Below are 25,117 nucleotides of genomic sequence, written 5' to 3'. Positions count from 1 at the left end.
TGTAAGTCGCTTTGGAGAAAAGCGTGAGCTAAATGAATAAATGTAAATGTAAAATGTAATCCAGCAGGCCTGCGGAGGGGCTGTTGCTCTAATGTTTGAGAGAACTCTGTCTTTGGGGGGGAACGATTGTACCGCTTTGTCCCAGGAGACTAAACCTGCAGCTTCAGTGTGACACTCAGGCCCCCGAGGGGACGGAAGCAGCATTGGGAAGAGCCTAAAACCGGAACGGAGTGCTGCTGTAGATCAACATGTCAGTGCCAAGGGCCCTTTCTGGGGGCCTCTTCCCTGCCCTCCAGTCCCTCTGACAAGTGGGCGGGGCTCAGGGCGGACAGAGGCAAGGTGGCGGTGGATGCCGAGCCAATCAGGTTGAGACTTTCCAAAGAGTCGCCCAGCAGTCTCTGGGTCTCATGCTGAGGACACAGGACGTAGCGGTTGGGCTGGTGGACCTCCACTGTGGTCACGGTGTCCGCCCCCTTCAGGGCAAAAGGCAGGGAGCCCCCCAGGGGCTCTCGTCCCCCGACGGCTCCCAGCTCGGACCCGGGCTCATCCATGTTCACGTAGAGGATCTCCTCCGGTTCTATCGTGTCGGGCAGCTCCTCCAGGACCTTCTCCAGCTTGCAGCGAAGGTACTCGAACCCGGGCCGGTCTTTGGGGCTCAGCAACCAGCAGGAGAACATGAGGGAGTAGCTAAATACCAGAGAGATGTGTTGTGTTTTAATGATGATGCAGAGACAGTTTGCAGAGGTACTGAACAATGAGCAAGGAGACGATGATAATTAAATTAACGTCTAATTCAGATATTGTTATAATTTAAAACTGAACATTACAAATACTTGGTCTCAGAACATAGGGATGTTTCTGATGCGTTCATATATCGTTACGCATCATGGTTCATTTTATATTGGAAATGTAACAAATGTAGTGTATTCCAAAAGCGTCTGCTAATTGAAGTAACATTATATTCAGTTGTATCTTCAGCGTATTTTAGCACTACGCTCAGTCCTCGTGTTACGAAAATTGAGGAACAATCACTCAAAAACTGGCACCGACTAGGAGTTTGTGGAGACGACGTGTTTTTATTTTCAGTCATTTAAAATTGGTTTTATTTTAATGTAGCTTGAAGTTAGTAACGTTAAAATGAAAGTCTGTACATTTTTTATTTATTGTAGCTGTATCCGAGACTTTTACAGAACCTACGGGGCAAACGAATCAAGGTACGTTTCATTGATTGTGTAGATAATAAGTCACAAATCCTTAACAATCAGCATTTCAGAGGAGGGTGTGGACATGGTGGTGTTTTTTTATGTTCAGTAATTTTAAAATAATCTTGGGGTTTTTTTTGTTAATAATCGGTAATAAGATAAACCATCCAGGTTGTTTCCTGTCTTTCCTGTTTCCTGATGGGAAACCACAGCGACCGCAGTGACCCTGCGTAGGATAAGCGGTTGATGTAAATGGAACAAGTAAAAGTCCAACAAAGAAAGTTTTACCCATTGTAGTTATTCATTTTTACCGGACCAAATGTGAGAATAAACAGAGGGACGTCCGCATCGGTGTGTTCCTATTGGTCGTCACGTAATGGTCAGAGTGACTTTGGATTTACAAACTATCTGACTTAGAAACACACTTGTTATCCCAGCTGTGTCTGTCAGCTGAGGACCCAGTTGAGGACCCAGTTGAGGACCCTCTGTCGTTATTTTAAAATGTTCTTCCCTCCGGCTAAGGAATTGGAGCCATTGTTTGACCCCTGAACCACGACAAGAGACACGGACACTCACATGACGTCCAGGCAGCCGGGGGGCTGTTTGAGACGGTTGCCCTGTCTCAGGTAGTCATAGATCTCGCTGTTTTCCACTCCTGGGTAGGGCGTCTGCCCCCTCGTAGCAATCTCCCACATGGTCACCCCGAAGGACCACTGAAAGAGACGGGCCAAGAGCAACATGGAGCACCTTCTCATGTCCACGTTGGAACGGCGCACTGGACTGGTACTGGACCTTCTGGGCGACCGAAATATTTGTCTTCGCCAATTTATAATGATCAGGTACAACCAGAAGTGTAACTGACAGCAGGGGGCACAGTGGTTAAAGCTGCCTTCTCTCAAAGGATGCTGGTTTGAATCCCATCTCCTGCTCTTGTACCCTTGATAAAGAACTGTTAGAGTAAAAATGATCCTGCTGTATAAACTGGTAAATCAGTGTAAGCTACATGAGTAAAAACTAGTAGGTTTGTTTCCAGATGAGTTGCCACAATGATGATTGATGATTTCTGGACACAGTTACCATGCTGATATTTGTTTAAGGCAAACATAGTTCATGTGTGACATTTTTATCTTGTTCAAATGTCTCCTTTTAGCTGTAACAGTATCAAGACATGTCTGTTCAGCAGACACACACACACACACACACACACACACACACGCCCAGAGCTGGGGGGGTGTAACTGTAGCCCAGAAACACATTTTTCACCCAAATTCCTTTACATTAACATTTATATTTATTAATTTATCTGGTGCTTTTCTCCAAAGTGACTTGCAGTGTTAAGCTACTACAAATATATATATATTTAAAAAGGTGTTCAGAGAAACACGGCAATGCAGTTATTTGGTCCAGGAATTTCTATCTGCTGTGAGGTGTTTAGTACAGAAGCAACCAATGGCCACTGCGCCCCCTACTGCGGGGAATGGGAATTGCAGCATAAAATAAATTAATAAGTCATAATTGCATTTATTCATTCAGCTGGGTTCTTTTACCCATTTATACAGTTGGGTAATCTTACTGGAGTAATTCAGGGTAAGTAAGTTGTTGACTACTACAAATAAAGTGGGATTTGAACCTACAACCTTTAGGTGCACAAACAGCAGCTCTAACCACTACGCTACCAGCTGGCCGCTAATTCTTGAGAAACAGCTTTTACGGACAGAGCAGGAAACGCACACGCCTGAGCAGCACTCACCACGTCACTCTTGGTGGTGTAAACGCGGTCAGCCAGGCTCTCGATGGCAATCCACTTGACGGGCATTTTGGAGATGCGGCCCTGCCTGTAGTAATCGCCGTTGTAAATCTTCTTGGAGAGCCCAAAGTCGGCCACACACACGGTCATGTTCTCGTTGAGCCTGGAACACACACACGAGGGACGTGGCGGTGTCTCACCCAGCATCGCTTGTGGATAGGGTAGCGGTCAGGGACAGGGTAGGTCAGGGATATTTGACTCCGGCAATAGTGTATTTGAATATTTCAAGGACTTTCTCAGCTTTTCCGGAATATTCTATGTCTTCGAAGCAACGATAGTTCATTTGGATCCAATCCAGTAAACAGAACAGACAACAATGTGCTCTTTATTTAGACAAGTGTTCACAGTCTCGCACACACTTACATGCAGTTCCGTGCTGCGAGGTCTCTGTGAATGAAGTTCTTGTTGCTGAGATACTCCATTCCTCTTGCAATGTCTGTCATGAACTTCACCAGCATCTGAGAGGGCAGGAACTGTGAGAGACCAGGAGAGGTTCAGGGTTAGGGTTAGGAATGGGGTTAAGGGTCAGGGGTCAGGGGTTGGGGTTTGCACAAGTGCTGCAGTTCCCCTTCTCTGCAGTAGGGGGCGCAGTGGCCATTGGTTTCATCAGTAGTGAACACCTCGCAACAGACAGAAATTCCTGGACCAAATAACCGATTTCTAGTGTTTCTCTAGACTGCTTTTTATACATATATATATATGTACTGCAAATATTTGGAATATGTATCTGTTTAGCTCACCTCTAATATCATTGTCATTATTTTAATATATAATGTTGTATATGATTAGGTGCTCTAATGTAGCTCGGGTTGTATCACTGCACTGTATAAAGTACAGTGAATAGCGGTCCAGTTGTTTCCGGAACGTTTGCGGAACAGTGCAGTGAGGAGGAGGCAGGTCACCACACTTTTTTATTAGCTCTACTGTTAGCCTGCATTTTGCTCATGGTCCACTGCTAGTGGCCAGCAAGGGGCGCAGTGGTTACAGCTTCTGCCTTGCACTCAAAGGACCTGGGTTTGAATGGCACCTCCTGCTGTGGTGTGTGTGTGTGGGGTGGGGGGGCCATACTGACCATGGGGCAGTCGCCCAGGCGCGAGTACAGCAGGTAGCTGTGCAGGTCTCCGTGTTTCATGTAGGGCAGGATGACCACGGGGGAGGGGAAGCCCTCGCTCTCCACCGTCTGCAGACACACCCCTGGAACGAGAGCGGCGGCGACGCGGAGACGAGCTCAGACAGCTGGACAGCTGCACACGTTCACAAGCACAGCAGGGGGCGCAGCAGTTACAGCTGCCGCCTTATACTCGGTGGACCCGGGTTCGAATCCCACATACTGCTGTAGCGCCCTTCATCAAGGCACTTACCCTGAAGTGACAGCGGAAATGATCCTGCTGCTGCACAAAGGGGTAAATTGGTGTAAGATGCGGGTACCGCCCACCCGTCTCTTCTCACCTATGAGGCGCATGACGTTGTGATGGTCAAACTCCTTCATACAGGCCGCTTCCCGGAGGAAGTCCTCCATCTCGGTGCGGGTGCAGATCGCGACTGAGAGGGAGCGAGAAAGAGAGGGTCAGTGATCTTGCGCTCACACACACACGCATATATACACACAAACACACTCACTCTTCATGGTTTTCACGGCCACCTTCAGCACAAACTCCTCCTGGGTCAGCAGACCCTCCATGACAGAGCCAAACTCCCCTGTGGTGGAGCAGACAGGCGGTCAGTTAGCTGAGAAGATTTTGGAGGCGGTGAAACAGGTTCAAGGGGTCATCAGTGTGGTCCTTAGAGCGGTCATAAGGATGGACGTTGTAGTGGTCGTTAGAGCGGTCGTCAGCGCTCACCCTCGCCGAGAGTCTTCCCCAGGGTCAGTTTGTGTCGGTCCACCATCACATCCTGCAGCTTCTGCTTTAGCTCATCACTGATGACCAGACTGTTCACTGCGGAGACGCAGTACCATGTTTTTACCGTGTGTCTCACAAATCAGAGCTGCCGCTCGGCTCCCTGCCGAAGAGCTCTGGGTCCCGGGACGGCATCACCCCCCGTCGCCCTTCATCACATCACCTCTCCCGCGTTACCGCTGCAGTACCTACAGCAGGGGTTCCCAAACTGCCGTGGCCATGACCCTCAAAACACCCGGACCTTAACCCTACTACACACAGTGGTCGTGTATTGGTCAATGCTTATTCATATAGTTCTACTGAATTAATAGTACATTGATTTACCACCATTGTCAGAGATTAAAAAAACCTGTTGGATAAATGAATAGATGCGCGTGAACGCTCCCCAGTGTCATCACATGCAGCGCATATGGATACTGTACTGCGCACAGCTGCTGTACTTTAATTAGGATTTCAGTCATAACCCTTCATGTTGTCCAGGAAGCGATGTCATCGTTCCTGTGTTTAAACCGTCCTGCGACTGCGAGGAAAAGCCTCCCCGGCAGCCTGTCCGCTTGTAACCATCTGCCTTTTACTGAATTTGACCGTTCAATAAATATATTACTGTGTGTATCGGGTGCAGCGTGGGGGGTGCGGAGCAGGACTCACACGTGGCCTCCGTGGTGCGGCGACCGTAGGAGCGCCTGGCGCGGTACCTCACCACCAACTCGCCGCCGTCCTCCATCGGCTGGAAGGCCTCACTGGAGCAGGAAGCGCGCACACACACACGCACGCTCGTAAGAACAATATACACCACCACGCTGTCAGTAAATAAATAATCACACAGAGTATACAATGACTGAGGCATAAATACAAAAAATATGACATATGAAATCATACATTCACGCAGAGATGATCCCATTAATACAGCTGGATTTATTTAAATATATGCTAATCGTATGCTAATTGTATGCTACATATATACCAAATTCTGCATGTCTAATACTGGCTGGTAGATGCGCGCAAATGACACCGTTAGTGATATGAATTTGACTCGGGTGCGAATTGTGCTTGAAACACCAGGTGTTTCGATAAAAAACACACAAGTTTTTTTTCCATGAGATTCTGATTAAATTTGGCACATTTCTCATAGAAAAGTGCATTTTTCAGGTGGTTTCCGCACACCAGCCGGTAGCAAGATTTCGGTTTAGGGACTCTAAGAGTGATGGCTCAGCGGTGGGTGTGACCCAAAAGGTCTGTTAAAAACACGGTAGCGAGCACGGTAAAGGTCACCAACGTGTACACGTGTCGCTTCGCTACGCACCCAAAGCGAGTCTCCTTGCGCCGCAGTCTAGCCACATACATGGCGATGAGCACGACCAGCGCCACAGCTACCGCCGTCGCCATGACGACGTACCACCAGTGCCAGGAGAAGGTGGCCGGAGGGACGTGATCTGGGGAGAAGAGGAACAGTAACGCAAATCCACGAACTGCTATCGTTGCGTTCATTAATACTGGTGTTCTCTCCTTGGCTGACAAGGCTGACGGGTCATCCACACGACCGCATCTCGGGCGACCGGGTCCTGCATTGACCGCACAGTGAGGGATTAAAGGGAGGGAGCGGGTCCTAAACCAACCACCTTCAGGTCACAGGGCCGCACCCTTAACCGTTGACACCTGGGTCAGAAGGGGGGGAGCGGTGCTGAGGGCTGCTGCCTTGTACTGCGAGGGTTTGGGTTCGAATCCCACCTCCTGTTGTCATACCCTTGATCAAGGTACTTAGCCTGAACTGAGAGAGGGTAAATTGCTGAGTAAATCATGGTAAGTGTCCGGTATTTATGTGAATGTAAACTATGAGGAAACAAATGTAAGAAGAGGAGCCACGGGACTGAAGAGCTGCTGAAGAACGAGGGCAGGGGGAGGGAAGTGGTAGCGGCGTGGTGAAGGCGCGGTAAAGTCAGTTGTAAAAGGCTGTCTCTCTTAGCGAGGTAAACGAGAACAGTAACCACGATGTGATGGAACCGTTAATTGTGTCGTTCGGCAGCCTGGTTGTGCCACACCTCCCGACTCGGTGTGAGGTTGTGACCTGGCCTTCGAACCTCTGTGCGTCTTTACGGAAACACGGGCGACCGGGGGAGGGAGGCGGTCGAGCGGCGCGGCTGCGGTGACCTCACGCCATGGCATGTGTTCCCGCTGTTTACTGTGTTAAACGAGGTAAACGGAATGAGCTCAGCAGTCCAGATGGGCGGCCGGGTGTCTCCGTCACACATTCCGCCACGTCCCTCTGCCTCCTGCCCTGTCCCCTACTGCACCATCACACACACACACACACACGCACACGTTGCCATCCAGTTCACCCACAGGGAGCTCACATGGGCTGTGAAGCACAGTACTTTACCCTCCCTCCTCTTATAAACGTGCACAGTATTTGTGTCCCACGTCCCACCCGTCCGCCACCGCCTCCGTGTCCCTTCTTCTCCCAGCCCTCCCTTTGCAGCACGTACGCACCGTGCGGCCCATCATGCACTGGGGCACTCGGAATAAAAACGAGGATCTATTTGCGGTCGGGAACAAACAGCACAGGGCAGTTTCCCCGGCTGGACCGTGCGTGGTGCTGCGAGAGTGCCCACGTCCGCAGCGATTCTTCTTACCGTTGGACTGTAGCTCCCCAGTAACTGAAAGACAGACAGACATGTTTCGCTCACTGTTTGGTATTGTTATTATGCTTCACATGTTGCAATATTTTAATTATGCAACTAATCATTTCAATCTGCCTGTACATTTAACCCTATCTCGACCACCACCCCCACTCTCGGGACATCCACACATGACCGCACCTGTGGTCACCAGATATCGCAATGACTGCGCAGTCCAGTGCGTTACAATATTATTGTTCTTTACACATATTCTTCAGAATTTAAAGAAAAAAACTGAAAAAAAATGGGCAAAAGTGAACCGCAAACTTAAAATGTTTCAAATAATTTCAAATAAAATTTTATTACTTTATTTATTTATACAATGTATCAGTGTGCGGGTGTTTAATAACTTCATATTAAAATTTTATAAATAATAAGCATGTAAAATAACATAAAATATTTCATTATCAAGGAGTGTAAAAAGGAGTGTGATAAACATTGAATTGTGGTGCAACTTGGCATCACGATTGTTCCTTCGTCCATCATGAACAGTCCCCTTGTCCAACCATTAGTCTCATCTAATCCTCTGTGAGGATAAACCAGCGTCCACATTTCTGTCTCCCCTTCGCTGTCCTGCACCCCGAACACACACCTGTTCTGGTGACCGTGAGGGTGCGCAGGGGGCTCCACGGTCCGGGTCCCATCGCGGTGTAGGCACAAACGCGGAGGGACACATTGGACAGAGGTGAGGACAGGTTGAGAGAAATGCCTGTGGACAGGCCCACGTCCAGCACGGCCTACAGAACAAGGGACACGCAAGACACACCGGCTCATTATGTCGTGCACTTTGCTCCAAAGCCACTGAAAAACGTTTGTATCTTTGAAAATTTGTAACTCGAACAAGGGGGTGCGGTGGCGCAGTGGGTTGGACCGCAGTCCTACTCTCCGGTGGGTCTGGGGTTCGAGTCCCGCTTGGGGTGCCTTGCGACGGACTGGCGTCCCGTCCTGGGTGTGTCCCCTTCCCCCTCTGGCCTTACGCCCTGTGTTGCCGGGTAGGCTCCGGTTCCCCGTGACCCCGTAAGGGACAAGCGGTTCTGAAAGTGTGTGTGTGTGTGTGTGTGTGTGTGTGTGTGTGTGTGTGTAACTCGAACATTCATAACTTGAGGAACCGGTGGAATGCGGTCCTGTCCCATAATGACACCAGACCGTTCCCCAGCGGTCAGGGACACTGAGGGATGCCGCGTGTCTTACCGGTGCCACGTTTGGAGCGCTGTACTCCACTTTGTACCCAAGCAGGTGTCCATTCAGTCTGTCTGCAGGCTCCGCCCACTGCACCACCACGCTCCTTTGGTCCAGTTCAGTGCTGATGTTTGCTGGCGGGGTTTCTGGGACTGTAAGGCAAAGAGCACACGGCGACTTGAGAAACAGTGTCCCACAGATACAGGACATGTGCTCCTAGATGTATGCCTGCTCAACTTACGAACACGACCGAGTCTGTTTGTAACTTGATTTGTTTGTAAATGCATCCGCTAGGTCACAATCAATAAAATCATACTGACTTCCCTCAGGGTGCGGTGTGAGAAAAACTTGGGTGAAGCTACGATGAATTAAACTTGCCCTCTAAGATACTTTTTGTGCACCTACTCGTTCGATGAACATCGGTGCATGAAGTGAAAAGAAACAAACTAGGTTTACTTAAGAATCACACGTCTGCAAGTATGTCTCTCTTTCTGCTAATGTAATGTACAAATTGTATTTCTCCGAGATTTAAGTGGCTTGTAAATGCATGTAAATGTAAATGTAAGATGCTGTTTATCCATTCTCATGAACTGCTCATCCTGTGCATGATCGCAGCGTTTCAGAGCCTACCCTGAAAAGGCAGGATTCGAGACAGGGAACTCCAGGGATGGGAGCGCTGTCCAACTTTTATTACCTTTTATTAACTTGAAACGAGATGTGCGACGTTTGTCGGCATCTGGCCGCTCTCACTTTATTATCTATACAATCAGTCAATGGGGACAACAGGGATTTATTTGCCATGGAAGTCTCACGTTTGTTCCACAAATCCTGTTTAAAGACAATTGTTGGTTGATTTACCCCACAAACAAAACTTCCATCATGCTATTGATCACCGACTCTGACAAGCGCCAGACAGGAGCCATAAACGCAGCGAAAGGCCGTTAAATGACTTGGGTGCGTTTTGCTGCCAACTAATGGCCGGATATGGAAATGCGAGTGAAAATGGGAAAGTGGAAAAAAGTCCAACAAAAAATAAACACGTGGAAAAATGTATCTTTGACGATCCGTCAGCCAAACGTTAGAAAGCGGAGAGCGCTCTGCTTATTTTTTCTGTGTTTATGACGGAAGTAAACGTCAGCGTCCGGCTACATACGCGAACAGGGTGTAACCCGTACAAAACTGTACGCTGCAGTATGTGAGCCGCTAATGGGGAATCATCTAGAAAGAAGTGAAAGGGTGAATAGAAACAAAAGCTGAAAACAGAGATGGAGAGAAATGGGGGCGTTGTGAAACGGAGCTGGACGGCTGTGCGGGGGGGACCGAGGACGGTTGTCCAAGAATGCGTCCAGCTCAGCTCCCTGGGAGAATCTGGTCAGCAGAAACACTCTGAAGCCACAGCATTCACTGCTGGTCAGTATTTGCAGGGGGAATACAGTTACACACACACACACACACACACACACACACACACACACACACACCACAAATGGGCTTTTTAACTACCTCCCTTTATGACCCAGGACCAAAATCCACCAGCAGAAAAGAAAAAAATGAGAAAAACAGTCTGTAAATAGTAACAGGAGTGTGTGTGTGTGTGAGAGAGAGAGAGAGAGACGCTGCAAAAACCGACTGCACATCTGCGCAGGAACCTTCAAGAACAGTAATCTTTCTTTTTTGTTTGCAGCAGACAAGCAACCAAACAAATTCAAATGAAAAGCTGTTCTTTGTCATCCGGTGACTCAGAAAGCGAATCACATTTTTTGGTGTGTGTGTGTGTGTGTGTGAGTGAGAGAGCAATCACGTCCCTGGTCCTCAGGCTCCAGCCACACTAATGCAGTCATGAAGAACTTTGCCGCTCATCGAATCCACATGCGGCGCCGACTCGGCAGCTCTCTGTCACGGACAACATGGACCTGCGCTTATGATTATTATTATTACTGGTAATAAGGCACCTTTCTCAACAATTCTCAAAACTCCTGTCCCATCACGAGTCTGAAGCCATATTTCCGATGTGATACGATAACACTATCAATCCCTGAGGGACGTTCCCACCACGTCCTCACGCTCCTGCCGCTCTAATTTACCCCCGTTTACCTCTATTTACCTAATTTACCACAAGCGTTAGCCTTTCTCACTCCTCTATTCTCAGTGGCGCCGAGCTGGAGTTGGCAATGGCGGGAGGTAACTCTCCGCAGGGTGGGGGGCAACCGGAGGTTCGACTCTCCGGCCTTTGCTTCCTGTAGCTTTTTATCGATTATCGCGACGGACGTCGCACGCGAGTGTTTTTATATATTTTTATGCGGTACGTTTTCGGAGCTCGGCCGCTTTACGTGATCCTGGGAAAGAGGAGCCGCGTCTCGCTCTCTGGGACACTTTGGGTCTGGGAATTGAGCGAAAAAGGATGTTTTCTTTTCTTTTTACATTCCCACCCCCGCAGCCCCGCCGTCCCGTCCCGTCCCGTCCGCTCTCCCCTTTTCCCACAGCGTTGAGCGCCTTTCGCCCCTCAGTCGCTCAGGAAATGAAGCCGAGTTCCACAGGAAGTTGGTTCTAGAGGAAGTTGGTTCCACAGGAAGTTGGCTCCACAGGAAGTTGGTTCCACAGGAAGTTCAAGAGGAAGTTCTGCTGGAGGGCAGACGACCAAGGCGGGACACAGCGAAACACAGGTTTTGGACCTGCGGTTTTAGTTTAGTTTTCACTTTTTATTTTCGTTCTTTTCAGGAAGAATATAAAAATTCAGGCAAAAAAGGAGGGAAAGCGAAGCAACGTTTTCGGAAGAGCGGCTGCCGTTGGACTCGTCCGGTTCCTCCGACTAATTCGCTTTTCGTTCACTCGTTCGGCAGAAACTTTTACACCGATTTACCCGTTTATGCAGCAGAGCAATTTTTACAGTGCCATTTTACCGTGTGTACTCTGGTAAAGGAGGTAATAAGTGGGATCTGAACCCGCATCCACCCGAGTGACAGGTGCAATCTGTAAGCGCTACGCCCTCGTCCGTACCCTGTGTGACTCGACGCACCCGAACAGCCGTATTGTACCCTGCAATTTACCCTGTATCGCGTGCTCTTCCTCTTCCTCTCTTCCACATTCGTATGTTTGCCTGCATTGACACTTTTTGAGGGCCGTTTCATCGAAATTTACTTAGCTGCTCTAAACAGGACACTTTCAGGGAACCCAGCTGTTCTGGATCTTACGCATGTGGGACACGAGGAGATCGTCAGAAGAAGCTTCCGGAATCAAAATAACATAAACGTGGAAGAGGGCCGATAACCAGGCCGGGCGCTGACCGACGACGGGGTTTAGGGAGACGTCTCCGGGGGGGGCGGGACAGACGCCACGAAGGGTTAGCGAGACCGCAGCCTGCTTCCGTTACCACGGAAACACACATTTGGAAAATATAGCTCATCTGCCTTCGCTTTAGCTCCTTCCATCTTTCCCAGCTGTGCTGTCTTACTTTCAGAGGCTCTTGGTCCATCTCTGTCCCAACCCCCGCCCCATCTCTCTCTCGCTCTCTCTCTGTTCCTGCTTTCCCACACTGGACCCCTCCCTCCCTCAAACACAGTAAACAACAGTACTGTATGAGCGTGGAGGAGGAGTGGAGGGCGAAGAGGGGAAGGACCCAGTTTCTCCTCCCGACTCAGAGTCAGACTCGCTGCTTTACTCCTCGTACATCTTTCCAGAAAGGTGGTGTGGTGAGGAAACTCCGCCCCTCGGCCCCGCGGCGCCGTTCCCTGCTTTCCCTGCCGCTCACACATCTCTCTGTCCCCCGTTTCTCCCCTTTTCCATAAACACGGTAAGGAACGCATGAGCTGGCATGGAAAAACTCCGCCCCTGCCACCCTACTACATTTCAACTCAAGCACAGTGTTGCATTGTGGGTATGCTGGGGTTGCGCCACTTCTCCTCACCCTTCTCCCCAGTCACTCCTTCTCCACCTTTCTTCTGCAGCTCATGGACTGCTTGCAGGAGGGCGGTTACTCTCCGCACACACACACACACACACGAGCCGCTGGCCTTATGCAGTTGATCACTCAGCGAAATCTTTGGTAAATATTCTCAGAAATCTGAACTCATCAGCAGAATGTGATGTGAAAGTGTCTAGCAGCACCATTCAATTCCCACTTATGAGTCCATCAGTATGATAAGAACCAGAACTGGAAGAGTGTGACACTGAGTGTTACTGAATCACATCTCGTCAAATAGGGCTGGATTCCGATACAGACATAGATAGATAGATAGATAGATAGATAGAAATTGAGGTGTGTCTAGATAGATAGATAGATAGATAGAAATTGAGGTGTGTCTAGATATAGATAGATAGATAGATAGATAGATAGATAGATAGATAGATAGATAGAAATTGAGGTGTGTCTAGATATAGATAGATAGATAGATAGATAGATAGATAGATAGATAGATAGAAATTGAGGTGTGCCTAGATATAGATAGATAGATAGATAGCTAGATAGATAGAAATTGAGGTGTGTCTAGATATAGATAGATAGATAGATAGCTAGATAGATAGAAATTGAGGTGTGTCTAGATATAGATAGATAGATAGATAGATAGATAGATAGATAGATAGATAGAAATTGAGGTGTGTCTAGATATAGATAGATAGATAGATAGATAGATAGATAGAAATTGAGGTGTGTCTAGATATAGATAGATAGATAGAAATTGAGGTGTGTCTAGATATAGATAGATAGATAGATAGATAGATAGAAATTGAGGTGTGTCTAGATATAGATAGATAGATAGAAATTGAGGTGTGTCTAGATATAGATAGATAGATAGATAGATAGATAGATAGAAATTGAGGTGTGTCTAGATATAGATAGATAGATAGATAGATAGATAGATAGATAGATAGATAGTGTTTTCTTCCTACCACAATAGACAGCCTGATTGACTGATTGAACGAACTTGGCAGACCCCATACCCCACTGGGATCCTCAGTGCTCCCAGTCCAAAAGGGCAGGCCTACCTCCTTCCGCAGTGCGCAGTGTTACCCAAGGGGTCCAGGGGGAGGCGCCTTGGCCGCTGTGACAAGCCACCCTCACGCTGTAATTGGCGAAGGGCTCCAGGTTCGAGATGAGGTGCTCGGTGGGCGGCACGTTCACGTTCTGGTTGTGGATGAGGCGACCGGGCGCCGTGCTGAGGTCGGCGCTGGAGGGCGCGGCCTGGAACACAACGATCACCGTCTTTATTTTCAGTGACGTTGGGAGTCGTTTGTAGCGCTAAAGATGCCGTTCTCCACAATGTCACCGTGCGCACGCAGACACACGCAGACACACACAGACACACGCGCGCCACTGTGTCTCTGCAAGGAAAGATGGTGTTTCCACGCCACCTGAGGCCCCCCGCAGACCCTGAACGAGGTGTGTCCAACTGCCCCGTTTTCTCAATGAACTTCGTAAAACGGATGTTTTCCGAACCGTCCGCCGAGTGACGTAACGCCGGCGTTCACATCGGCCCGATCCTGGGACTCCTTCCCCGTCTTCCTCAAACAGCGGGTTTCGCTGTGAAGCAATGGGGAAGCGATCCTCGGTACTTCCTCTTTCTCGGAAGCTCCGCTGTCGGCCGAGACGAGCGGCAGCAGAAGTGGGCGGCGGCAGGTGGCGGTCGACGGGGGGAAACGCCGAACATGACCCGCATATAGACGTGGTGCTGAGGAACCAGAGAGATCTTCGTCCAGGGTGCCGAAGTTCCCTCTTCTGTCCAGGTTTCGGAGGGCATGCGGGGTCACGGGGGGTCGGGGAGGGGCTCTGGTGCAGGACAGGTGGCGCTGGCTGCGCAGCGGTCCGTCGGTGAATTCCCGAGGACAGAGTCAACGGTGACTCAGTGACCAGGTCTCTCTGCTGCAAACCAAGGTCCTTCACATCAGCGCTGAGTCACACACACACACACACGGAATTCCTTGCTCCTTTCTCACTTCCCCAGGATCTGCTGCTTCGCTTTTATCCCGTCTTCCCCTTTCCTGGCACTTGTTTCATCTCTCCCTTCACATGTCCTCCCCTCTATCGAGTAAGTAGAACTTCCTGCGCAGACACCCATTCTGGGCTCTTCGGTCTCAACTGGCAGAATGGGCGGATGGATGGATGGATGGATGTAGAAACAGACATAGACGGGTAGACAGACAGACAAATACATACATGGATAGATAGATAGACAGACAGATGGAAACATAGATATACAGACAGAGAGATAAAAACATAGATATACAGACAGACGCACACATAAATAGATATACAGAGACAGACAGTTAGATAGATGTATACAGTACACAGATATAGGGACAGACAGATGAAAACATAGATATACAGACAGACAGACAGACGCATATCCCCATCCATCCCTTAATCAAGAAACAAGTGGCAGCTCATTGACGCTCCTCAGCGCTGCCCCAGCAGCGAAGGATTCACAGTAAACTCTACCGTCTGAGGGGCCTCAGGTGCGAACTGAGGAACGAGAAGAAGACGGGCTGCTTCAACCTCAGCGTTTCCTGTTTCACCGTGTGGGGAACCAGACGTCCGGCGGATGATCAGCGGCGAGATGAACTCTGCTGCGACACCTGTCTGGGGCTTTATGAGAGGGACCCCCCCGCACGGTGGCGGGAGGAGCAGGCCACGGGGCTGAGGAGGTGAGCGACGCGGTCATGCGGGAGTTAAGCTCTCGCACCCGCTTTTCCCAGAGTGAAACTCGACTCCTCGTCATGGAGGCCGAGAGCTGGGAAGAGCGAGGTAATTGGCTGGGGGGGGGCAGAGGAAAAGAAGTGTGAGGCTGTGTATAGGGCCAGGCCCTGTGCGTGTGTGTGTGTGTGTGTGTGTGTGTGTGTGTGTGTGTGAGTGTGCGAGTGCCGTGCTGAGGGGCGCAGAAGCATGAAACGAAACGGGAAGGATTTCAGAGAACAGAAGCAGGACGTGCTGCGTTTCTGACGTGACGATCCATGAAGTTTGCGGTTTTGTGACACGAAAGACCAAGTGGACGTGTCGCACCCATTTAGCCGCTTATACAGCGCGGTAATTTTTACCGTGGCGGCTCAGGTGAGCACCTTGAGGAAGGGCGGCGTACAGCAGGAGGTGCAATTCGAACCCGAGTCCTTCGAGTGCCAGGTGGCGGCTCTAAGCACCGCGCCCCCTGCTGGCCAGCTGAGTGTCGCACTTGTCTTACCTGGATGGAGCACATGGTGACAGGGTACGCCCCCCCGAAGCCAGGCTCCCAGGAGATGCTCAGGCTGCGGTTGGTCACGTGCACAGGCTGCACACTGCGTGGCTGCGATGGAACAACTGCGCAGACACACACACACACACACACGCACACAGGCTGCAATGTGAGCTCTGCGCTCTGCGTGTGGAGCTACCGTTGTTTTACTATAGTACAGTGTTGTACACAGGAGGCCCCGGGAACCCCTCCCTACCTGTGACGACACCTGAGCTGGACGTGGCCACACCTTTGCGGTTATGAGCCTCACAGGAGAACACGCTGGTCTTATTAAGGCCTGAAAGGGAAAACACAAAGACACACAGAGTGAGGACTCTGTAACGAAGTTCACTTTCTAGTACAGCTATGGCTCATATTGCAGTGTTCCTGACTCTGTGTGTGTGTGTGTGTGTGTGTGTGTGTGTGTGTGCCTCCTCTCCAGCTGATCCAGAAAGATGCAGTGTGTGTTTGTCCCACCAAAGATTTCCCATGAACCCCCCCCCGTCTTTCTTCACTGCTGTCCTGGTTCTGCTCATATCTAGTCCAACACTCTGGTTACGGCTGAAAACACGGCTGAAGGACGTCGATCACTCATGTTCCCCACACCCACTGCTGGGTGGTCTCACTTACTAAAGTTCGCAGTGTCAACTCCATGTGGCGCAATGAGCTCCCCCCCATCCCTCAGAGCTGCTGAATCCCTTTCAGCAGTGAGGAAGGGTCTCAAACCATCCGAACTGCTCCATGAACGTCCGTCACACCCCATCGGTGGACAGATAATGGTGTCATATGCTGTTGGACACACTGACCGAGTGTAATCAAGTGTAAACATGCCGATACCTATTTGTGCGTGTGTGTGTGTGCGTGTGTGTGTTTGCTGGAGTGCTGGAGTGTGAATCAGCATGCAGCGGAAATGGGCTGCTGACTGGACCGTGAAAGTTCCAATCTGGTTTGCAAACAGCTGAGCTACACACTCCTGCTTCTCCTTTGTAGGACACACACACACACACGCACACACGCACAAACGGCGTGCGCACATTTGCTGAAAAGCAGCACTGAGACGCATTACTGCTTTTCACAAGCTGACCGATCGGTTCAAGTGACCTTGTGGCCGAGCGACTTGAACGAGGAGGGTCAACGGAAGGGAACGCGCTCACACGCACACACACACACCCACACACACACACTCGCTCTCTGCGCTCCCCATGCACTTGTCTCCCTTCCCCTCCACGCTGTAGGCCCCACACCGAGAGCCGGCAGGAGGTGCTTTGCGAGCGCGATCTTCAGCAACCACCAAGCAGGGGTCACTCTGAGGGCCGCTGTGGGCTGCGGTCATCGTGCAGAACCGATCTCCACTTGTCTCTTCCTGGACTCGTCAGAAGTTCTGGAAGCTCGGAGGTTCTGGGACAGCTGCCAGTCCGTGCTGGACCGATGAGTAACACCCTCGTTAAGTCGGCCGGCGGCGGGTGAGTCAGAGCTCGGCCTCGCTCTCCGTCCTGCTCGGCGGCTCCGGGGTTCGCGGGCGTCACGCCTGGGCCCTGACTCACTGGAGCTGGACGCTCAACAGAGAGATCGTCCACAGGAGCAGCAGTGGGAAATCGCGCTACAACAGTTGTGGCGGAAGTTTGGAGGGAAAAAGGAGCTTGGTGTCTTAGAAAAACGTCCAGAAGGGAGCACAGCTGGTGAGAACATGGAAGGGCAACGTGAAGGTCGCTGGTCCCAGGAGGAGCCCTCATCTTGAGCGCTTGAGAAAGAAACATAGTCTGTATCTCTCCCGCTCTCTGTGTAGACAGAGCTCGAATGGACAAATAGTTCCTTCTCAGTCCTGGCCAAAGTGTGGTGGAATGATCTCCCTCTGGCCCTCGGCACTGCTGAATCCCACACAGCATTCAGGAAGGACCTCAGAACCTTTCGCTATCGAACACTTTCGGTGGAATGATCTCCCTTTGGCCCTCGGCACTGCTGAATCCCTCACAGCATTCAGGAAGGACCTCAAAACCTTTCGCTATCGAACACTTTCGGTGGAATGATCTCCCTTTGGCCCTCGGCACTGCTGAATCCCACACAGCATTCAGGAAGGACCTCAAAACCTTTCGCTATCGAACACTTTCGGTGGAATGATCTCCCTTTGGCCCTCGGCACTGCTGAAACCCTCACAGCATTCAGGAAGGACCTCAAAACCTTTCGCTATCGAACACATCTGGTGGAATGATCTCCCTCTGGCCCTCGGGACTGCTGAATCCCTCACAGCATTCAGGAAGGACCTCAAAACCTTTCGCTATCGAACACTTTCGGTGGAATGATCTCCCTTTGGCCCTCGGCACTGCTGAAACCCTCACAGCATTCAGGAAGGACCTCAAAACCTTTCGCTATCGAACACATCTGGTGGAATGATCTTCCTCTGACCCTCGGCACTGCTGAATCCCTCTCAGAATTCAAGAAAGGTCAGAAGACTCATCTCCTTTGGACCCGCTTCCATCCGATCACGTGAAACCTACACCACCTGCACCTTTTTATCGACCCGCTCTTCCTCTTCATATGTCACTTGTGTTGTGCTCAGTAATCGTGTGTCTGGAGCTCCTTTATTCTGACTTGGACGTCATAATGCATCACGAACAGGCAGAGGTACCTGCGACCCGGAGGCTGGAGGGCGACAGGGAGATGGGCTCCAGCAGCGTGTTGAGCGGCAGCCCGTCCCGCAGCCAGATGACCCGCACCGGGTCCGGAGGACCGCGGGCCTCGCAGCGCAGGGTCACGGCGCCGTTGGCGGGGAGCGACGTGTCTCTGGGCTCCACGGTGAAATGAGGGAGGCCTGGCAAGAAGGACGGAGACTCGTGAGACTCGGGTACGAAGAGGAGACGGGAGGTCGAGCGGCTCATCGGTGACGCGTTACGACGACGGGAAGTCGAGGCCCGCGTGTGCAGTACCCTGCGGGGCCGATAGGGGGAGCACTCACCCTCGAGCTGGATGCGTCCCTGCTGGGACACGGTCTTCTGCCCCCCTGCCATCACCACACAGCTGTAGCCCCCCATGTCTGTCAGCTTCACCGAGTCTATGCTGTGAGGGGACACGGTCACTTCATTTACCACGGTACAGTACAGTTTCTACCGGTATGGCCAGACTAATGGGGGGGGGGGGGGGGGTCCCCTCGTTCCCATGAGTCACGCAATCTGATTCATATTTATTTTAATAATATCAGGAATGTTGTTATACATAAATAAAATGTTTGGGCAAATTTTAGAATTTATCTGTCATAGACACATCACCCCCCATCTGAAACTGCTTCTCCCAAACAGGCTCGCGGGGAGCCGGCGCCTCATCCGGCAACGCACAGGGCGTAAGGCCGGAGGGGGAGGGGACACACCCAGGACGGGACGCCAGTCCATCACAGGGCACCCCACGCGGGACTCGAACCCCAGACCCCACAGAGAGCAGGACCCGGTCCAACCCACTGCGCCACTGCGCCCCCCACGCGCTTGTAATACTTTGGGTTTCATTCTTCCGATTAACCAATCCAAAAAATACTTGTTACATTAAATTTTTATGCCACGAAACCAAACAGCGAAGTAAGTATGCGTGTTTTTTCCAACGTTTAAAACGAGTTAGGGAAAAAAAAACAAAAGTGCGATGCGCTTCGCTGCGACATGCAGTCGTGTGCCGATGATGAACCGCATCATCATTCCGTCGCTACGTCCAGCTCCTCCCCCAGCGCGTTGCGTCCGGTTTCAATTTTGCCGAAAAACCGGGGCAAACTATTTCTCTGAGCCGCGCGTGAGCAGAACCCCGTTCGCGGTGACGTCCGCCTCCCCCGACCATCGAGTCCGGCGGCGCGGCAGGACGGGGCCGGCAAACGTTTCAATCGCGCTGTCGTTTTCGTTTGACCCCGCGGTCGTGACCTTTAACCTTTCCTCCGCGAGGCCCACCTGAGCGTGCTGACGGTCAGCCAGCTCTCCTCGCCGACGGGCATCTGCATCTGGTTGGTGTCGGCGAGATCCAGCGGCCGACCGTCCCTCCGCCACGCCACGTCCGGCGGCTCGCCGTCGCCCCCGTCCACCCGCAGAGAGCACTGCAGCCGCACGGGCTTCCCCAGCGAGGAGGTGACGTTTCCCGGGCTCTGGATGAAGACGGGCGCCGCCGCGTCCGTACCTGAAACACGGACGGGGGGGTTAGACTTCCAACCGCCGGACGCACTGGAAGGAGAAGGAAACCGTTGTTTATGTAACGATATTCAGGCAGTTTTCGCTGACCATCTAAGTAAACGCTTTCTTGGAATTTTTTTTTGCTTGCATAATCGAGCTGTAGAACCGAAAGCCCACAGGTTCTCTGTTTTGGCCTCAATGTGGTTCAATGAGCTTCCCGTGTCCCTCAGAGCTGCCGAATCCCTCCCTCCTGCCATCCGAGACGTTTCTCGGTCCGCCTCGTGCGGAGACCTCCGTGCCGTCGCGGTGAGCGGAGCGATGGTCTCATGCGGCCAGGTGAAGCGCTGCACCGAGGAACCCTAAACGGCGAACGGGGGCGGAAGGTGACCGTGTTTCGAACGCGTCCTCACGTAGCGCTCGCCGTCTGTGGCATCGCAGAGGGGTCCAGTCGCCCGAAACGCAACTTAACGACCACGCGGGTCACGCGTTACTTTGTCCGGAGGAGGACAGTCAGACACGCCTGCGCGCCCCCACTCGGCATTCACGGAAGCCACGTTTCGGACGCTCGAGGCGACACGCGCGTCACACGCCGTTCCCGCAGGGATCCTGCCCACGCGCCCTGAGCGGTCCGCGCGGTCACCGCACGGGACCGCTGCTAATTAGTGCAGCCGTGGCGTCCAGCAACAGCTGCGCGCTGGTCCGCGGCAACGTGCGAGGCTCCGCCCGCAGCCGATAAGGGCCTCAAGGTTACGGCAAAGGGGCTCCGGACACAATGGGCTCTTTCAGGGTTTCAAACTTGACTCATAGCGGAGCAGGCCTCGACCGAGTCATCGCTCACGAAGAATCGGTTCGCCGAGCCCTTCCGCGTCGGCCTCCCGCGCCCCCCGCCGCTCACGGCCTCATTAAGGCCCCGATCGAACCCGCGTTCCTCCCCCAGTGTGTCGAAGGTAGAGGCTGAAGCGGCGCTCAGGTGGAGGAAGCGCTGGATGAGCCATATGGACAGCAGTGGACCGCAGTGGACCGCAGTGGACAGCTGACCCCTCCTACCAGGCTGTTTTACTACAGTTTTCTACTGCAAGAGGAAAGGAGGCAGAAAATTCAGTGTTGAAGCGGAACGTTCTGGAAAAAGCGAACATATCGAGGGCAATAAGTTGTGTTTTATGTCGTCGACTTCCTGTCCAATTCCTCGATTTATACTCTTTCTCCGTTCGGTATTTCACTGGCAGCGCAACGACGTCGCCCCTCCTGCCAAGGAATTTCGATCTTTTCCGTTGTCATGACAACAATTTGGGAAACACTACAGACCCCATGTGCTTTTCCACGTTTCTCTCGCTGGGGCTCCGCTTCCCAAAGAGTCACTTTATGTTTTCAGTGGCTTTGGACAATACCACACACACACACACACACACACACACACACACACTCACTCACCAACGAGGCCCATTTTTACCTGTCTCACCATCACACCACCGTCCAGCTGCTGCTGTATCACAAACGCATCCGGACACACCGAGACGTAGCCCACGTGTGTGAGCAGCACGTGAAGTGTTCTTTCCGATCGGTGTCACACAAGTGTGTGTGTGTGTGTGTGTGTGTGTGCGTGCGCGTACGGGGAGAGTGAAACACACCTCTCGGCGCAGCGCTGCACACACACGCACGATTGGGACCAAATAGTGTTACGATCACAAGGAGCCTTTAGAGCTCGTGTGTGTCGTGTGTGACGGCTGCGTCTCCCACGTTGTGTGTTTCCCACCACGTTTTGTCCCACAATGTATGTTTTGCCCCCACTAAAAAAGATTTACTGCAACTTGTATAATTTAGCGATTCAGAGTAAGTACCTTTGCTCAAGGGTCCTAGAGATGGAGGTGGGAGTCGAACCTGCGACATTCGGACCCGGTGCCAGTGTGTTACGCTGTACCGGTAATATCACCGCGCTTTACACTGTTACTAACGCTGTATTACACTGTGTCGTTTACAAGTACATCCTCTAGTTCCTTTGTCAGACGCTTTTCTCCAAAGCGCCGTCCATCTGTGACTCTACAGCAGTTACTGTGTCACATACCACGGTATAAACCAGCGTACGTCGCACAAGCGGCCTCATAAAGGTCTATCCGAACATCGGCGATTTCTAATCACCTTTTTTCACCCATATTAGCACTCGACGTCACGCCTGCTTTGCCGTTCCGATATAAACCGAATCCACGCGTGGTTGGAAAAGGGAAAAGAAACCGGTAAAAAGAGCAACGATCAGCACTGAGCGCTTTGTAAACAGGCCTCAGCGCCACTCAGCACTTAGGAGCGGCGGGAACAGGAGGTCATCGCTCGTCCCCTGGTACCCCCCAGCCCCCCCCCTCCGTGACCTGTGTCCGTGACCAAGCGCTGCACACGCGAGCGACAGCGAAGCGATCGCAGGGAGGCCCAGCGAGTGACGCCGATGCTTCGGGGCACCTAGGCTCTGCCTTCGGTCCTGGGTTCGAGTCCCCATGTCGCACTTGCTCCAGGCGTAGAGTAAATTGCCTTCGGCGATTTATGGACCACCTTATATCCAAATCCAAGTGTATCGAGTGGCTCTATAGCAGAACAGACAGACCTTGGGAGAAACTTGAGAGTATTTCGCCCAGGGTTGTGCTCAGACCTTTTTCACTTTGTATTCCGCAAAATGTTCTAATGCGCTCCGTGTTGATCACATTTGTCGTCGCCCGCTACGACGTGTGAGAATGTGAGGTTCGAGCGCCTCGCTCATCATCCGCCGGAAACCGCCTGCTCCGCCGCAGAGTCGCGGTGGTGCGGAGCCTATCCCGGAAGCGTAGAGCGCCGTGGAGTCCGGGGACACCCGGGGCAGGACACCTGTCCACTGCTCCTTTTTAAGGGAATCGCTTTAAAACGGCAGCGGTTGTGTGCTGAGCTGCTACTCTGCGGCCCCCTGTGGTCCCGGCGATGATGCGCTGATGACCGACTGCCGCCGGGCCAATCAGTCGCTGACCAGGACAACCGCGTGGCGACCACACGTCCGAAAGACACGGATATCATGGAAACATCTGCACTTAACAGTAGCCCCTACTTCTGTGACAGTGTTGTCCACTGACTTACTGTGGTAAACAATCAACTTTACAGTCATTCACTCATTTTCAAACCAGGGTATTCTTACTATATAAGAGTAAGTTCCCAATATACTGTGGTACACTAGCAGTAATAGAGTAAACTGCAGTGATATTAGTCATGCGGTATGGTACACTAGCAGTAATAAAGTGCAGTGATTTTACTGGTACAGTGTGGTACACTAGCAGTAATAGAGAAAAGTGCAGTGATTTTACTGGTACAGTATGGTACACTAGCAGTAACAAAGTGAAGTGCAATGATTTTACTGGTACAGTGTGGTACACTAGCAGTAATAGAGTAAAGTGCAGTGATTTTACTGGTACAGTGTGGTACACTAGCAGTAACAAAGTGAAGTGCAATGATTTTACTGGTACAGTGTGGTACACTAGCAGTAATAGAGTAAAGTGCAGTGATTTTACTGGTACAGTGTGGTACACTAGCAGTAAGAAAGTGAAGTGCAGTGATTTTACTGGTACAGTGTGGTACACTAGCAGTAATAGAGTAAAGTGCAGTGATTTTACTGGTACAGTATGGTTCACTAGCAGTAACAAAGTGAAGTGCAATGATTTTACTGGTACAGTGTGGTACACTAGCAGTAATAGAGTAAACTGCAGTGATATTAGTCATGCAGTATGGTACACTAGCAGTAATAAAGTGCAGTGATTTTACTGGTACAGTATGATACACTAGCAGTAACAAAGTGAAGTGCAGTGATTTTACTGGTACAGTATGGTACACTAGCAGTAATACTAGGGTAAAGTTGGAGGGCACCAGGCAGGACTCAAACCCGCAACCCCTGAGACACACGGAGGCCAAGAGCCCCCAACCACTGCGCCACCTAGTGGCCTGTAGCAGTGATGCTCTGTGCAAGGTGTCTGTGCCATTACTCTGTTTACCGCGTTACTCCTCACTTACCCTCGAGCAGCAGCGGCACGAACAGGAGCAGCACCAACCGGTAGTCACTCATGGTTGGGGCCACGAGCGGCTCGAACCCGTGTTTCGGAATGAGTGCGAGCAGCGACGGGACCCGCTGTGGCTCCTCTTCTCTCCCAGCTGAATCAAGTGTTTCTCCTTCGTCTCAGTGGGCAGAGAAACGCGATCCGAGCGCTACTCTGAGTACTCGGTACTCGGTAGTCGGTACTCGTAACTGTCGGTTTCAGAAAAAGATGTTGCAGTTTCCTCCAGGGAGAAAAATTGAGATCAAAGGTAGCAAAAACGTGCCGAAGTTTCACGCCGATGTAGAAAGAAAGAAAGAAAAAAGAAAAAGGAAAAAAGGACAGAAAGAAAAAGAAAGAAAGAAAAAAGGCGTAAAAAAGCGACGGAAAGAAAGTTTCGGGCTGAAAATCCAGTTCAGCTTCAGATCTGCGGCCGGACGGTTTGTTGCTCCGGTCCGGGGTTCGAGGGGCTTCGTCTCCCTCCTGTCCACTGCTGTCTTCCGTCCTTCGTGCGTGTCCCTCTGTCCTCCTCCTGTCCCTCCTGTGTCCCGCGCGCTCCGTACACAGCACTTACACACACACACACACACACACACACACCCCTCGTGCTTTCTGTCCTCAGTGTCTCCTCCCTCCGTCTCCTCCCTTCGGTTCCCACACAAGTATTCGAGTTCAGATGTGGACATGTAAATGTTTCCTTAACTGGAGCGATCCCGTATTATTATTATTATTATTACATTTATTTATTTATCAGACACTTTCCTCCAAAGCGACTTCCAGTGGATACTATGTATGTTAGTGTTACTATCAGCCCACACACCTTATTGGGCTTATTCACCAGGGTAACTTACACTGCTAGATACACTACTTACACTGAGTCACTCATCAATACATCAGTAGAACACACACACACACACACACACACACACACACACACACACACACACACACACACACACACACACACACACACACACTATGGGGGAA

General features: G+C 51.2%; 1 protein-coding gene across 1 annotated transcript; it reads right to left on the bottom strand.

The window, feature by feature from the left end:
• Positions 1–24,667, bottom strand: LOC108924855 (tyrosine-protein kinase receptor UFO-like). The gene is made up of 20 exons (XM_018736484.2): positions 24,111–24,667; positions 19,881–20,103; positions 18,914–19,014; positions 18,587–18,769; positions 16,178–16,258; positions 15,931–16,046; positions 13,745–13,940; positions 8,774–8,913; positions 8,175–8,319; positions 7,538–7,561; positions 6,211–6,340; positions 5,556–5,647; positions 4,851–4,946; positions 4,630–4,707; positions 4,459–4,551; positions 4,082–4,203; positions 3,373–3,482; positions 2,953–3,112; positions 1,779–1,915; positions 1–687 (listed from the first exon to the last, which is right to left on the bottom strand). The coding sequence occupies exons 1-20, from the start codon at positions 24,160–24,162 to the stop codon at positions 252–254; spliced, it is 2,715 nt and encodes a 904-aa protein (XP_018592000.2). The 5' UTR covers positions 24,163–24,667; the 3' UTR covers positions 1–251.
• Between the last annotated feature and the right edge of the window lie 450 nt (positions 24,668–25,117).

The sequence above is a fragment of the Scleropages formosus genome, chromosome 3 (assembly GCF_900964775.1).
Source record: "Scleropages formosus chromosome 3, fSclFor1.1, whole genome shotgun sequence".
NCBI classification, from domain to species: domain Eukaryota; kingdom Metazoa; phylum Chordata; class Actinopteri; order Osteoglossiformes; family Osteoglossidae; genus Scleropages; species Scleropages formosus.
This window is presented reverse-complemented; position numbering and strand designations above follow the sequence as displayed.